The sequence below is a fragment of the Leptinotarsa decemlineata genome, unplaced genomic scaffold, assembly GCF_025532065.1.
Source record: "Leptinotarsa decemlineata unplaced genomic scaffold, Ldec_3_MD MMD2_P_RNA_scaffold_14, whole genome shotgun sequence".
NCBI classification, from domain to species: Eukaryota; Metazoa; Arthropoda; class Insecta; order Coleoptera; family Chrysomelidae; genus Leptinotarsa; species Leptinotarsa decemlineata.
The window spans coordinates 13,523,356-13,539,122 of NW_027412528.1; the positions used below are offsets into that span (position 1 = coordinate 13,523,356).

At 34.7% G+C, this 15,767-nt stretch overlaps 2 protein-coding genes across 3 annotated transcripts in view; one reads left to right on the forward strand and one right to left on the reverse strand.

The window, feature by feature from the left end:
• The window catches only part of LOC111516129 (extended synaptotagmin-2), a 122,704-nt gene extending 112,439 nt beyond the window's left edge, over positions 1-10,265 (reverse strand). The window contains exon 1 of the mRNA XM_074179575.1: positions 9,995-10,265. The gene's annotated coding sequence lies outside the window, so the exon portion shown is untranslated. The remainder of the gene's footprint in view (positions 1-9,994) is intronic.
• LOC111513484 (neprilysin-2) overlaps positions 6,805-15,767 on the forward strand; it is a 54,231-nt gene continuing 45,268 nt past the window's right edge. Inside the window, exon 1 of one of the 2 annotated variants that reach the window (XM_074179587.1) lies at positions 6,805-6,947. In XM_074179587.1, coding sequence (XP_074035688.1) covers positions 6,888-6,947 — 60 coding nt within the window. In that variant the 5' untranslated portion in view covers positions 6,805-6,887. Of the gene's footprint in view, positions 6,948-9,432; positions 9,626-15,767 lie in introns of those variants that run through there. The other variant, XM_074179585.1, reaches the window with a different exon arrangement.

The following is a 15,767-nucleotide window of genomic DNA, read 5'->3' on the forward strand; positions in this document are numbered from 1 at the left end:
ATTTTCTGCTTCAGAAAAAATATAACATTGGTCACTATTTGTTTATAACAAATTGTTGAAATAATAAATAATTAAATAATTTTTTTTGCCAAACTATTAGAAGTGTAAATTATGATTTTTAAAAGCAAAATTATTTCTTAACTAACAAAATAGCAAAAAAATTTTTTCAAAAATATTGAATTTGTCTATTTGTTTGAAACAATTTAATAACCAAATTACGTAAAAATTCATATCCTATGTTAATAACTGCCATAGTTCAATGTGAAAACAGACATAGCTAAATATCAATTGAAAAAAAAATATTTATCAACAATTTTTAGGTATTTGATTTTGCAATAGTTATAAAAAATCATAATTAAGGAATTAATAAATTTTTATGAACTTTTATCGCAGGATCGTTTGAAGTATATATATCAAAAGGGCTCCACGAAGTTTAAAATTCATAGACCAATTATTTATACCTTTTATTCCATTATTTATGTCAACGGAGATTGGGAAAAAATTTGTTAGTTAACAATTGACGTAACTTTTTGAGAAATGGTGATAAAACGTTTTTTTCTACGGGACTCGATTCATTCTAATGTTAAAAAGATACTATATTTTTTTCAAATTTTCAAAATGACATTTTATGTTATGAAAAAATTATTTCTTTCGATAAACTCTCTTTTGCGGCAGCGCGCGCATGCCGTAACAGCCGCGCGGAACCCTATTTTCAACGTCAAATTAAAAGTATAAATAATCGAGATAGAGTTTCGGAAGTTGGGACTTCTTTATTGGAAATTTCCTCCTCTTTAATGAGTTTTTTTAAAAATTGCTTAAATATTAATATTTTTCGAGATAATAACGAAAAACTAAATACCATTTTTTTCAATCAAATTTTGTTAATCAATCAATCAATCAAAATATACTTTATTGTCGAAAAAACTCTTGTTTTGTTGACAAAGTAAAATATACACGTACAGAAATGAAATTTAGGCAAAATACACACAATTATGTAAAATATAAATAAGATAGAATAAAAATAAAAATAAAATTGTTATATAAACAAACAGTATATAAACATACATTTATCAATTATATATTTCATTCAATAGAATAAGTGTCAATGAATAAATAAAATATCAATCATAAAATGTTATTTGAACATTTTCTCAATTTTACGACTTATAATTTAACAGTCTAATCGAGTATGCTATACAGTACCCGCAATAAATTACAGATGACAGTTCACAATTTCACTGGAAGTTGTCATTGTAAAATTCTTGCAAACTATAAAAGGGTCTGCTCGCGAGAAGTTTTTTGTGTATTTTCTAAACATGTCAATACTATCGTGGCTATTTCTAAAATGAGACGGTAAGTGATTATACATTTTAACACCGTTATAGAAAATTGAGTCATTTACTAGGGATGAAGAAGGCAATGGTAATTTAAAATTATTTTTAGATTTTAGGCTGTGACACGAAGAAATATATTCAAATTTTGACCTATGTTTGTGTATAAGACACGCAGTTTTCATTACAAAGAGAGCCACAACTGTCAATAAATTTTTTTCTGCAAATAACTGCCTACAGGAGTTGCGCGGTCCTAGTTTGAACACATATCTAATGGCTTTCTTTTACAGTTTAAGTACTGAATCTAGCAAACTAGAGTTACATACCCCCCAGAAAAGAATGGCATATCTCAGTTGAGATTCAATTAATGGATAATATGCGTTCATAGCCGTGGCAGTACCAAGTTCCCTTGAAATAATTCTCATTGCATAGCACCCTGAGGAGATTTTATTCTTCAATTGGTTGACGTGTGCTTCAAACTTCAATTTACTGTCAATATATAGGCCCAAAAAATTTGTGCAATTTTTATTCTCAATCTTCTCTAAAGTACATTTGATAGTTATTATATTTGATTTTTTATAATAGAAGAGAGAAGATTCACATCGCACCAAGACTTGATTACATTAATATCTCTGATATTAATGTAATCAAGCAAATCAGCAAATCAGGAATAGCAGACCATGTTTGGACCCATCAACACAACATCGAGTGGTCTCAAGCTGAGATCTTGCACAGAGAGGAACATTGGTTTAGGAGAAAATTCGAGGAAGCCGCATACATGTTTTCCAACCACGTATTCAGCCAAGCCAGCGTAGAAATACGCAACATATGGAAACCCATCATCAAGCGAAAAATGGCCAACTCCCGCCAAAACGGTAATCTCCCACGGAACCAATGAAGCGGAAAATGGAAAGCGGGGATAAGTGAAAGTACTCGAACGACCTATAAATAGTCACCTCTCGGAGGAATCAGTCCAGTCATCACTCGAAGACGATTGTAGATACTAACAATCGAAACGTCGTGAACTAACGTGACTTGGAATCTCTCCACTTTTTATTTTTATTTTCTTCTTTCATTTTTTTATTTTAATTTATTCAATTGTTCTATTTTTGCTTATATTTTATTTCAGTATTATTTCATTTCAGGTTTATTTTGGTCAATATAATTGTTATTTTCAGCTATTCATTTTCAATTCTTCTTTTTTAATTGTTTCAGGGATTTCGAATCATTTTATATAGTAGACAATGGAAGTCTGAACTGATGAAATTCATCATGAAACATTGTCAATCACCTTCAAACAAATATCTTTGATTATTTTATTATTCAGATCTTCAACAGTTTTACTATGCCATAAAATGGTGGTGTCGTCAGAAAATAAGGTAATTTTTCCAGAAGTATTTATACACATTGAATCATTGATATACAGTGTGTCCAAGATAAGGATCCTAAGCATGGGAATCTCAGTACCTGTTGGAGATACAGCTTAGGTTAAATTAGGAAAAAGTTGTGTTCTTTAAAGCTTATTTACATGCCGTTTAGAAACTTGAAGAATTTTCATGGCCTGCTGAGATATTTGGGAAAAACGAGAATTTGACAATATCAATTTTATTTTTTTCTGACTTTATTTGAAAAGATATCAAAAAACGAATAACACTTTTTCATTGACACTTTCAAGGTACTACACGATGGTATTTTTAGATTTTATATCCGACGTTTCGTTTTCAAAAAACCATCATCAACTTTATTTTTTTAAATAGCCCGAAAAAAAAGTACACCCTGTATCTGATTCCATTTTTTATTACGAATTCAACGATGTAACACATGCCATTGTTTTCTTTTTAGTTTAAGGGAAAATTCCATTTTTTCTATTTTTAAAATGTATTTTTAAGTAGGTTAATAATGATTTTTTTTAAGTAAGGAAAACAACAAAGAAATTAACGCATTTTTTATTTAATTCAAAGGAGGTGTTCGAACAGGTTTCCGTTATTTTCCAAACATAAGTATGATCTTCTAACTGTAGAACATAAAACATCACGTAACATCTCTGTTAAATGCGACAGTTACACATTCTCGTAACTGCTGTTCAGTTTCAAAAGAATGTTGGTAAACCCGGTTTTTAACAAAACCCCATATGAAGAAGTCCAGAGGAGTTAAGTCAGGGGATCGCGCTGGCCAAGACACTTCACTGAAGGTTCCAATCCACCTTCCAGGAAATCGCTGCGAAAGATACTCTCGAACTTGTCTAGAATTATGTGCAGGAGCACCGTCTTGTTGAAACCAACAGTTATTGACCTGTGCCAGAGGTAAATTATCTAAACAGTCTTCTACATAGTTTTGCAATAAATGATGGTATCGTTCGACGGTCAAAGAATTATAGTAAAAAAACGGACCTAGTATTTTAGTTCCTAAAATTGCACACCACATATTAAACCCAAAACGTTCTTGATATCTTGATATTTTCTTAACACGCGGATTTTGCTGAGCCCAGTAATGTGTATTGCGGCGGTTGAAGATACCATTATTAGTGACCATACTTTCGTCGGACCATATTATTTTTGAAGGGAAATTATAATCTTCTTCACACGCGCGTGTATACCATTCGCAAAAATTTCGGCGCCGTTCGAAATCCCCTGGTTTAAGTCCTTGGCAAATCCTAAATTTATAGGGGTGATATCTATTTTTACGCAAAATAAATTGAGCTGTGGATTTGGCTACTCCTACATTATTTTCGATTTGCCTAGTTGATATTTCAGGGTTCTCAACAACTGCTTGTGAAACATTATTTTGGGCTTCTTCTGAAGATTCCTTTTTTCGAGATAAAACAGGCTTTTTAAATGAACCATATTCTTTTAAATTTCGAGCCAGCTCTAAGAAAATGGACTTACATGGCTGCTTTCTTTCTGGATATGTATTAAGATACATTGCTGCTGTATTTACAGTATTTTTGTGGCACAAAATGTAGCACGTTAGCATGTCAAACTTTTCTTCATGGCTATAATGCTCACCCGGCATATTCGACGATAATAACACAATATTATCTATTCAACAATAAACGTCAGTCCATTAAACCTACTGTGTAGGTATATAGAGACTGGCTTGAACGTTTGAAGTTCCATTTGCTTTAGATTTGTTTACTGCCAGTCTTCAAGCATAGCCCATTGACTAATAAGAAAGTTTTTATTCCTTATTTAGAGGAATCGGGCAAATTACGGATGTGCAGTTGGTTAGTACCTCGTTCACTAGATGGAGTGACATTTTTGATGTTCGCTCCAACTTCGGAAGAGGAATGAAATACTCTGAAAGAATTCCGATTTTCAATTGTGGAATATCATTGACTTTAGGTCGATGATGGTCACTATCTTGCACTGATGAGTGGCTAATAAGCCCGAAACCGGTCTGCAAGTGTGCCTGTTCCATAATTGAAGGTCGACTCTTTCAGTTGTATTGCCAATTGCATATGCAGGACATTTTCTGTGAAGATTCCTGCACTGACGCCTGTCTGATATAATCCAACGCCCTTCGTGGTATTAGCCAGGGGAGTAGTTGTTTTCTGATAGGCGTCAGTCCATTAAACCTACTGTGTAGGTATATAGAGACTAGCTTGAACGTTTGAAGTTCCATTTGCTTTAGATTTATAAACAATAATAACGACAACAGTAACAATAACTCTAAAAACAACAACTCGACAAACAGGCTAACAACAACGATAATTACTATTTTATCGTGTAATTAAATAATATTTGACAGGCTCGGTGACAGGTATTTACGTCAAAGCATTTGTTTGCAACGCCTACTTAAAGATTTTTTTTTAAATAGAAAAAATGTAATTTTCCTTCAAACTAAAAGGAAAACAATAGCATGTGATACATCGTAGAATTTGTAATAAAAAATGGAATCAGATACAGGGTGTACTTTTGTTTCGGGTCATATAAAAAAATAAAGTTGATGATGGTTTCTTGAAAACGAAACGTCGGATATAAAATCTAAAAATACCATCGTGTAGTACCGTGTAGTGCCAATGAAAAAGTGTTATTCGTTTTTTGATATCTCTTCAAATAAAGTCAGAAAAAAATAAATTTGATATTGTCAAATTCTCGTTTTTCCCAAATATCTCAGCAGGCCATGAAAATTCTTCAAGTTTCTAAACGGCATGTAAATAAGCTTTGAAGAACACAACTTTTTCTTAATTTAACCTAAGCTGTATCTCCAACAGGTACTGAGATTCCCATGCTTAGGATCCTTATCTTGGACACACTGTATACAAGAAAAAGAGTGTATCCCAAACCGATCTTTGTGGCACTCCATAATCTATATTAATATATTTTGAAGTTATATCACTTTTAACGACTTGACTGCGCCCAGTTAGGTAGGATTCGAACCAATCCAAAGTAACAATTGCAATTTTCTACCCGCACCAAAATCCTTCGAAAACATTTTTCTAGAGGTGATTCAGAATCGAATGAGCTATCGCTCATATTTTTAGGACCTTAATTTCTATTTTTCATGTTTTTGAACTTGTTGGTTAGACTAGAAGACAGTCCGAGTCTCTGCATATGATGATTCAAATGACAGTGACCTGTAAGAAGGCCTGTTAGATATCGGAGTTCATCCCTAGTGTAGTCCAACAACTTTTTGGTATTGAGCTTCGAAGGGTGAATGAACCCCTTGGAGTGAGCCAAGATTTTGCCAGAAGTCTATAAATCTTTTTGCCATCCAGGTGTTCATTCTTTGTTTAGCGAAGATTAAAGCGATGGCAATGACAGGTTTTGGTCCAATGAAGTAGCTTGCAGCACCCTCTTTTGCCAGATAGTCGGCAGCTTCATTGCCTTCTTAGCCAGGAATCAAGACCAGAGACAATCTGTTGAGTCTTTCTATCGAGGAGAGTCGTTTTTGGCAATTTGCTTCCAATTTAGACGTTGCTCGGTGGGAGCCAAGAGCTACCAACGCCGCTTGACTGTCCGAGAAATTTTTTATTGGCATGTGTATGAGGTTGGATTCTTCCAATTTCTCTTTCTCGCATAGGTTCCTAGGCAAGTAGATATCTCTGTACTTAGTCTCCGACTGAACACACCTGCACCAGAACCGGAAGGTGTTTTTGATCCATCTGTGATCCAATAACTATCTGCGTTCAATATTTCCTTGTCCTGGAGGATCCAGTCCCCCAGACAGGGGGTTAGTTGTCACGTGGAAATGTGTCCACGAACCAAAGTTGACGTATTTTACGAGTTCTTCATAGTGTCAACATCATTTGACTTATTCAGCGTGGCTCATTTTCATTAGTATAATTGAAAAGAAGTTTTACCCTTTCAGTTCTCTTCAGAATTGTTACATTCAAATCTAGGATGGGAAATTGGTTCAACTGGATACATTTCTTGGGGAAATTTTGTAACGTAATATAATGGTAAGCACAATCATTTCGCGGTATGTTGTTCAACCACATTTTTTATCATGACAAGATTATCATGATCATGAGTGGACTGAATTCCTCTAAGTACGATAGTTTCAATCCGCAGTTCAGAATAGAGTGATAAAATAAGATATCAACACTGTTTCGGTATGTTATATTATGTTGTTTTTTTGTGTGTGGGATTTGTGAACGCGGCATTTTCAATTCAGGTAAATTCAGCAACTATTTTATTTTAAAAATCAAAAAAGGAAAGGAATATGTATTTTCTAACATTCAGCCAGTTAGTCTAATAATTTTGAAATTGAAAGAAAAAGTTGCTCCAATTTTTCATGTGAAATGAATTATATAGTGCATTTCTTTAACGTCCCCCCCTTTTATTTTTTGAAAAGGTCACTCAAAGAACTGAACTTTGGGATAATGAAATTAATGCATGAGTATTTTATTTTGAAGTGAAATTGACAGATGAAACTGTCAAGATGGCGACTGTGTGCCATTTGGAAAGGGGTACTTGTGACACATCATTTTGAAGCTCCTGACGAATAATTCACAACCCTACAATATGAAATTAATATCTTCACCTATTACAAAATGGCGGAACATTTGATAGTTTTCTGAAGACAAACACATTACACCCAAAAAAATATACCAGGATATACAACAGGAATTCGGCGAATTCTGTAGAAAATTCCCCCTATATAAGCGACAGCAGGAATATTTGTTAATTGTACATGACAATTCCGGTCTTTTAATTCCTTTAGAAATAACAAGTTTTAGACCAGTAACTGCAACTGAACTGTAGTTTGTTATTTTAACAGGAAAATAATAATGTAACGAAAACCGGAATATGCTTTACTATTTACAGAATCGTTACACTGATTTAATTGGAATTTTCCAGTTATTTTAATGAACTACCTTACTTTCACCGGAGCTGTAATTTCGATTTAACAGAAATTTCCTGTTTAATAAACAAACTATTCAGTTGTATTCGAAGCTTATAACCCGAGCTTTTATAGGAATTTACTGTGGTTACCTATAGTCCGTTCATAATTTGTTGATAGCTCACTGCAAGTTTGACCCTCATTAGAGAACTGAAATACAGAGAGGACAGCTAATATGATATAATAACAAAAACCAAACTAAAACTGGCAGTTTAAGATGTTTTCGACTAACCCACCTTGTATCTGAAGAAATACAATACAGCTATAAAACTTTTAATCCGATTATGTAGGTATTTTGAGTGGAAATGAGTGACCAGTGTCGTAGAGTATATGATTAAAACATTAGTTACTTTAAATAAATAAATATATTAATATTCTTAAACTGTAGGTACTGTAAACTGTATTTTTATTTTAAAAAAATTTCTTTATTTTATTCAAAAATAATAAGTTACTTGCAATTTGTAAAAGATACATTTATTTAATTAATACCTATTTTTAAATGATATAAACTACGATTACTTACAAAACTATTCAAATTCAAAATAAACAGGATCATCTTCGGAATCCGAGTCGTCTTGCAGGTTAATAATTAGCGGTTGTGTCTACAGTCGCATCAATTATATTGTCAAGATCCCATATTTTTTGTTCTTCTTCTATTGCATGTTTTACTGCATCTCGCCAATTTTGTTCTGTGATATGTTGTAAAGACTCATATAACAATTCACGTACAGCTTGTATTTTATATGACGTATTTTTTTTAGCCACATAGCTTTTCAATTGTGCCCAAATGAGTTCAATTGGATTTAATTCGCAGTGGTAGGGTGGAAGTCTAAGGACTGTGATGTTTCGTCTTTCCGCCATTCTGTCAACTACGTATTTCTTGAACTTTTTTTGAAATTTTTAAAAGTTCTGCTTTAACCATTCCATCTTCGTAAGGCAGGGACTTATTTCGCAGCCAGTCAATGATATCCTGTTTCTTCCACGCAGTCGTTGGAAGTCTTTCAACTAGTCGTGAATGATAAGGTGCATTATCTAATACTATAATTGAGTTTTGTGGTATATGTTCAATCATCTGCTCAAAATACTCTTCGAAAACATCAACTGTCATCTCCTCGTGATAGTCTTTTGTGCTTTTGGATTCAAATTCCAACAAACCATGCTTAGCAAATCCTTTTTCACTTCCAATGTGAGAAACTATTAATCTACTGCCTTTACCAGAGGGTGGGGAAATACCAGTAGACCAACCTTCCATAAAGGCTTGCCTGGAGCTTGATATATTTTTATCTGTCCAAATTTTTGTGAGAGTATGACCTGCGTTTACCCACGTTTCGTCCTGATAGTAAATTGGCCTTCCTTCAGCCCGAAATTTTCGTATAGATCTTAGATACTTTCTTCTCCAACATATTATCTCTTCCCGGTCAATCAAAAGTGATTTTCGATCTGATTTCTCCCACCGGAAATTTAATTCTTTTAAAACTTGCCACAATTTGGTTCGTCCGACATGAGGCAAATCCGGGTCGTCTCTAACTTCTTGTAAAATTTTGTTTAAGTTGGGTATTTCTTTTTTGTAAAAAAATTCGTGAATTTTCCTTCGAATACCATTTTTGGCAAATTCATCAATTTCAATAGGTTTTCTCCCCCTCTTTAAGTATTCGTTTGTATTTGGGTTAGCTATACCTTTTTTTTTCTTTCTGATAGGAACCTATATATTGTTGACTCCCCTACGCCCGTCCCCGTCATGTTGGCACAACTCTTGATTATGTTCTGAACAGTGTTTGTGGGATTCTGAGAAACCAGAGCATCGTGAACGTTCAAAACAATAGTCTTCTCTCTTGGTGAATAGACAGACTTACTGACTGTACGCAACAGTACCGGTGTAAAACTTGATGATGTTGATGATGATGACGAAGCCATCGCAAGCAATCAAACAAAACAAGCAGGAACGAAAGGTACGTATATGTTTGTAGGAATATGAAAAAAAGTTACTCACGCACTGCACAAAATTCGCAAAATAAATATTAGAGACGTTAATTACTGCCGTAGACGCCGAAACACCAACGAGCCGTAAATTAAATGCGATTAAAAAATGTACTAAACCAAAAATTATTTTCGTTCGTAACAACTTCACCCTTTCAAGGCAAGTTTCGAATATAAACTGAAGCTTTTTATTTGATGAATAAACACCTCAGGAACCTCCGCCTATGATTTTACGAGTTTTACGACCGTTTTATGACTTGGGCCCTCATTTTGTGCTATCGACAAATTATGAACGGACTATAGAATTCAACTGGAATTTCTTGTATTTTCTATTGAATTACCTGCGTATTTTTGAAAGTAATTTCCATCTGTAGTTGACTTTTTTTTCATGGAATTTCACTAGAAGTTTCCACTTAGTTCTACCATGGAGCATTGTTGTAATTCACGGTACCTCCTATCAGTATTCAAGTGCTATTTTGTTATTTTTGTAACGCATTCTGTCTTCTGCCCAAAGAGTGACTTCGCGAATATGTTTCTTGTATTCAACGAAAGTCATTTTTTGTGGAGGAAAAAATCAGTTTTTTATCGACCTTTTTTGGGTAATTGTTACCTTCTACAATCTGAAAAAATATAAAAATTATAATGGAGAACTTTATATACAAGTGTAGAAGGGCAAACTTTTTAGTTTACCCCGATAAGTTACTGCGTAAAAATCAAAGTATTTTTCACAAAGAAAAATCTTCTATTTATCAGTAACTTGTCGTATTTAACAATTTTGCCTATCAAAAAAAATTATTAAGAAATAATACTTATCTTTTACGTTTCGGAGGCCAAAATCTGCCTCCGTCTTCAGAAATGGATAAAAAAAAATCGAATATATACGCAGTTATTCCTTTTTTGACTTTTTTTACTTCTTCGACAGATGTCAAAGAAGTTTTGAAATATGAAATTATGTCAATGTTGTTGATTGACAACTGAAACATTCGATGTAATACAAGGTACTCTCCGATATCATTTTGTTGCCATTTCGCCATTATCCAAAGTTTTCTTCAAGATGGGTAGTCAAGTACTGTCTATTTCTAAGGAGCTATTCGAGATACAGTTCTCTCCAGACATGAGAATAAACGCTGATTATTTTAGCTTACGTCTCTTAGAATGAGGCTCATTGGTAATCTTTCTTGTCCTATTCCATTCCACCCGATGTTCACCGTCTGATTTTAAAATGTGTTCTGATGATTTTGATCCTGTCAATTGTCTATTTTTTATATAATCTCGATGTTCATTCTTTCGCACTTTCAATGGGCTTGAGGTTTCACCAATGTAACTTTTACCACAAGAACAAGGTATTTTATAAATACAATTTTTTGTTTTTTCTTCAGTGTTGTTGGGTTTTGTATGTGTGAGTATAGATCTCAGTGTATTTTTTGTTTTGAAAGTAGTTCTAACATCATATCTATTTCCAATTCGTCTTATTTTTTATTATTCGTTCATGAACTCGGAAGGAGAATAGGCCAAGCAACGAAAGATCACTGTTCTACCTCTTTTTTGATAGAATTTCAAGAACGAAGTTTTGATGATGAACGAGCACGGGAATGTTTCCTACTTATTAATCAAACTCAAACCCCTGTTCATGTAGCTGCAGTTTCGTAAGAAGGTATCATCTTTCCCTCCAACCGATTTCCTGGAGCCTTTGAAGTCCACTAGATACTCGTTAGGACAAGAGAATTGTTCCGAATTCTTGGGGTTCTTGTTGAATACTCTTCGTGAGCAAAACATTAGCAAAATCAATACTCCTGACCGCTCTGGACTGAATGATTCCGTACAGCCCATCTCGTCTTGTGTTTGTAAATCTTTTGCTGGAAAAATCCTCACTTGTTTACTTTGTAGTAAATGTTCAAGAAGTACCGAAAACTTATGTGGATTTCTGGAACTTCATCTAGCTTTTCCTAATATGATTAATAATCAGTCCGTTCAAAGCTTATTGTTAAATCATCTTAAAATGGAATTTTTAACGGGTGATGATCGACTGTATTGTCAAATATGCGCCAAACTAACTGACTGTTATGAGGAAACAAGTATTGCTGAGGCACCAGTCAATCTAATAACAACACTGATGATTTTCAAACAAGACTCAACCTCTAACGGAAGCAAGAAACTCTTTGGAAGGTTCGAAATAGATAAACATTTCAACCTAGCAGACCACTGTTATAATATTCATGCAGTCATTGTTCACTGTGGTTCTGACGTTGAATTTGGACATTATTACGGTCAAAGACGAAACTGACTGGTTTAAGTTTGACGATAGTCGTGTCACGAAGTGTTCTGGCGATGCATTGAATTTATTGGAGCCTCTGGAGACACCCTACATTTTGTTTTATAAGAGAGAGGACATTTTTAGATCAAGATCTTCAGATGATGTGGTGCTGCAGGTTTTTCCGGGTTTTCCTGCAGCTGAAAAAGCAAATGCGCTACTGGAATCAATGAAGTCGCCCCGGAGCGCCAATTAATTTTTATTGTTGTTTTTATTTTATTTTTATCGTTATTTTAAGAAAATATCATCTACAACGATAAAAAAACTTAAGAAAAATGAAATAACTTTTGTTTTTATTCAATATTTCATAATAAATCCTTATAAAAACTGATTTTTCATGTTATTTTTTGGAAAGTTTTAAAGTTTGAAATTTAGTTCTTTCTATAATAAGTTTTTAATTTGGGGTCTGACACACCCCACCTGGATTATACTTATTATATTTCACTATGTAAGAAATTAACAAAAAATAAATAATAATTGCACAAAGAAACTTTCCCTCGGTTATCTTAAAGGTGAGATTTTGTTCCATCCTTTACATAAAAGATGACGTATGCTTCTCCACTAACAAGCGACTTTAATGAAATTGGTGACACGTGTGAATCGTTATATTTGTGCCACGCGCCAGTATACGGGTGTCTGCAGTATGCTGTATAATGTCCTCTGTTAGTGGTCCCAGTGTGATTCAAAAGTGCTTATAGATTATAACAAGTAGCCACATTTTCTGCTGCAAAATTATCCATATCCAATCCTTCTAGAGGAAATTCGATGACATCATTCAATTTGCCTCTACTTTCCGTTGGAGATAATCTTTTTAAATGTATTACTAAAATATAGGGAAACTTGTGGACTGATAAGGATTTTGTGCATTTCCTCCTTTCGTTGCATTTTGAACACGTCGGTTTTTCATTTCCATCCAAAGTTTCTTCTCTTGTAAAAGAATCAAAGCATTGCCACAAACTCAATTGGTCGGTTCTTTGTGGTATGGAGAGAGGCAAATCCCAGAAAGGATCAAATGTTACTGAAGAGTATCCACAGTGTGTGCATTTCATCGTGGATTTCAATTGGCCAACGAAATTATCTACAATCCTCAAATATGTGAGCAATGACTCTTGTGCATTTCCGCTGTCGCTCTATTTTTCGTCAATCTCCGTTAAAATTGGTTTAAGTTTCTCATTAATTATATTAACCTGTTCATGTAATCCTTCTAAAAGATAACGGAGAAACTCCTGGGCGTCTTGATGGGAATTACCCATGAATCGAGGAGCAAAACTTTGATTCTGATTTTTAAGGAGGCTGTATTTACTACTTTATCAAATGAATCTTCTGACCACAACTCCTTGATGACTTCTGGGTTGTTATGCAAAAAAAATTCACCAGGGTAATGTCGGGTTAAATTGAACATTGAAGAATGTAATTGCCTGAATTTTCACAAACCTCTTAGACAAGTGCTATATGAAATATATTCAGTTAGTAGCTTTCAGCAATCGGAGGCACGTCTTCACCGGTAGCTGGAGGTTGCATATCTTAATGAGGATGTAGGAGCCATTTCGAATTAGGGTGAAAGTAACCAGTTTCAAGTCAATATCACAAAAACCCAGCATCGGTTTGTTGGGGGTTAAAATGGACGTCAATATGTCTTGACACAATAATGTCACTGGAATTACAAAGGCTGCTTCTCAACATACACGCGGTTTCTTTGAATTTTATCCTAAACCAGTCTTCCTCTTTGTGAATGATTTCAGCTTGAGCCCACCTGATATTATGTTGATGAGTCCAAACAAGCTCTGCTATTCCGGATTTGCTGGTTTCCCCTCGCTGTGTATGTTTCTTGTGCTCGGCAATGCGAACATTCAATGGCCTCTTAGTATCCAATAAATACAATTCTTGGTATCGCAGTCCGCGTTTGGTGGCCTGGTTTTCGTGAGGCTACTACGGATAGTGTTCCCAGATCTGAAGCAGGTCCTGATATTATACTTGGACCCAATCCTTCTTATCCTTCCCGATAATCCTCTGAAGTAGGGAAGTACAAGCCGCCAAGTTGTGGTCGCTTCTCTTCCTTGTGGAGCTAATTATATTTCTTGTTCACACAAAAGGATTTTTGAAAACTTCTTATTTGAACAGAGTAACAACTAATAACTATGAAATATAAGTACTGGCTATTACAAATCAATTACACCTATTTATATATAAATTATTGCCGACTTTGCAGATATCAGCAAAATAATTGATGTCGTCTTCGGGTCATCGAACAATATCCTGCTGATATAAGGGGTTATCGAACTGTAACTTCTCCATCCTCTGGGGAAGTCTTGCAAGGGACGAACAAGACTGAAGATGATGCTTCGTGTTCGGAAACTGGTGGATCATCATTGGATGGTTCTTTCTTCGTTTGCCTTTTCAATCTGTAAATTACGTATAGAATGAAGATGGTGATTGAAGTCAAAAACGAGTCTATTGAGATCGGTTTCAATTCTCTTGACTTCTATTGAGATGGTATCTTGATTATGTATTAATAGAGAGATGGTTTCATTGTAGCTCTCCATTATTCTTGTGTTTAAACTGATGTGTTGGTTCACATGACTTATTATATTCCTTTGGTTGTTTTCTAGGGAAGCGATAGCATTCTCATATTTCCTTGCATCTTCTTGGTCCAAGTTTCCAGAAATTGCTTTGATCACACTTCCTAAGCCATCTATGAGTCCTCTTTTGGGTCTACTGAGAGGATAAGGAGTCTGTAGCTTTTCCTTTGCAGTTTTCAGTTGGTACTTCAGTCCTTGATCGAAATTTTGCAAGTTGAAGAAATAAGGGTCACTTAGTCCGTTACGAATTGCTGTGGAGACGGCATCATATTGGGATTCTATAGCGAATATCTCTTCGGGGATGGGTTGAAGATCGTAGTGGTGGATGAAGTCGTAGGTACTAGTCTTGATCTTTGATTGTCCCATCTTGAGGGGAAGTAGTCCTGGATTTGTCTTGAGGTTCTGGATTTCCATCTCTTGTCCTCTCGTCAGATGAAGGCTGTAAAGGGACGAAGAATTTAGTTATCTTATTAGGCAAATGTCTTATATTTTTCTTATGGATGTTTACATTTTCTGTCTCAACAGTTACTGTTTGGTTTTTTCGGATGGATTTTGGGAAGAAGGGTGGTAGCAGTTTGTTTCTTTCCACTGTTTTTCTTGTATACACCTTGGTGCAGGGTTTGTAGGTAGGAGTTTCTCTTTTCTTGTTTCTCTTCTCTATGATATTTGTTTTCTGTTTCTGTAAATCTTCGTTGATTTTCCTATATATTTCCTTCGTTTTTTCCCTGTGTTGTTGGACATAGTTGTTAATCAAGGCTCGTCTTATGTCGATATCGAATGGGTCTTGACTATTGAGATGTCCGTTCTGAATATCCATAGGATTCTGTCTTGTTGCTGAATGGATAGAGTTGTTGTACAATCCAAAAATTCTTCAGGTCGAATTGTTTTGCCATGTTGATGGGATTTAAAGGTTGGTCAATTGTTTGAGGAATAATGGATGGGCGAGAATTATTACTTGAAGGTGAATTTGGTAAAACTAAGGTAGGGGGACGTAAAATAGTATTTGCAATTGATGAAGTTGAGTTCATTTGTGCTTACAGGATGACGATGATGGCTCGTTGCATATTCTGTCACCAAAAACTTATTTCTATGTAGGTATTCTTTGACGGACGATAGTGAAGAGGTATTCTTGTCTACGGCCCGAATTCTTCCTGGAGTACTTGCTTCTCGGTGGAATTGGTTCGGGAGAATAGTGGATAAACGTTTGAGAACGACAAGGATCTT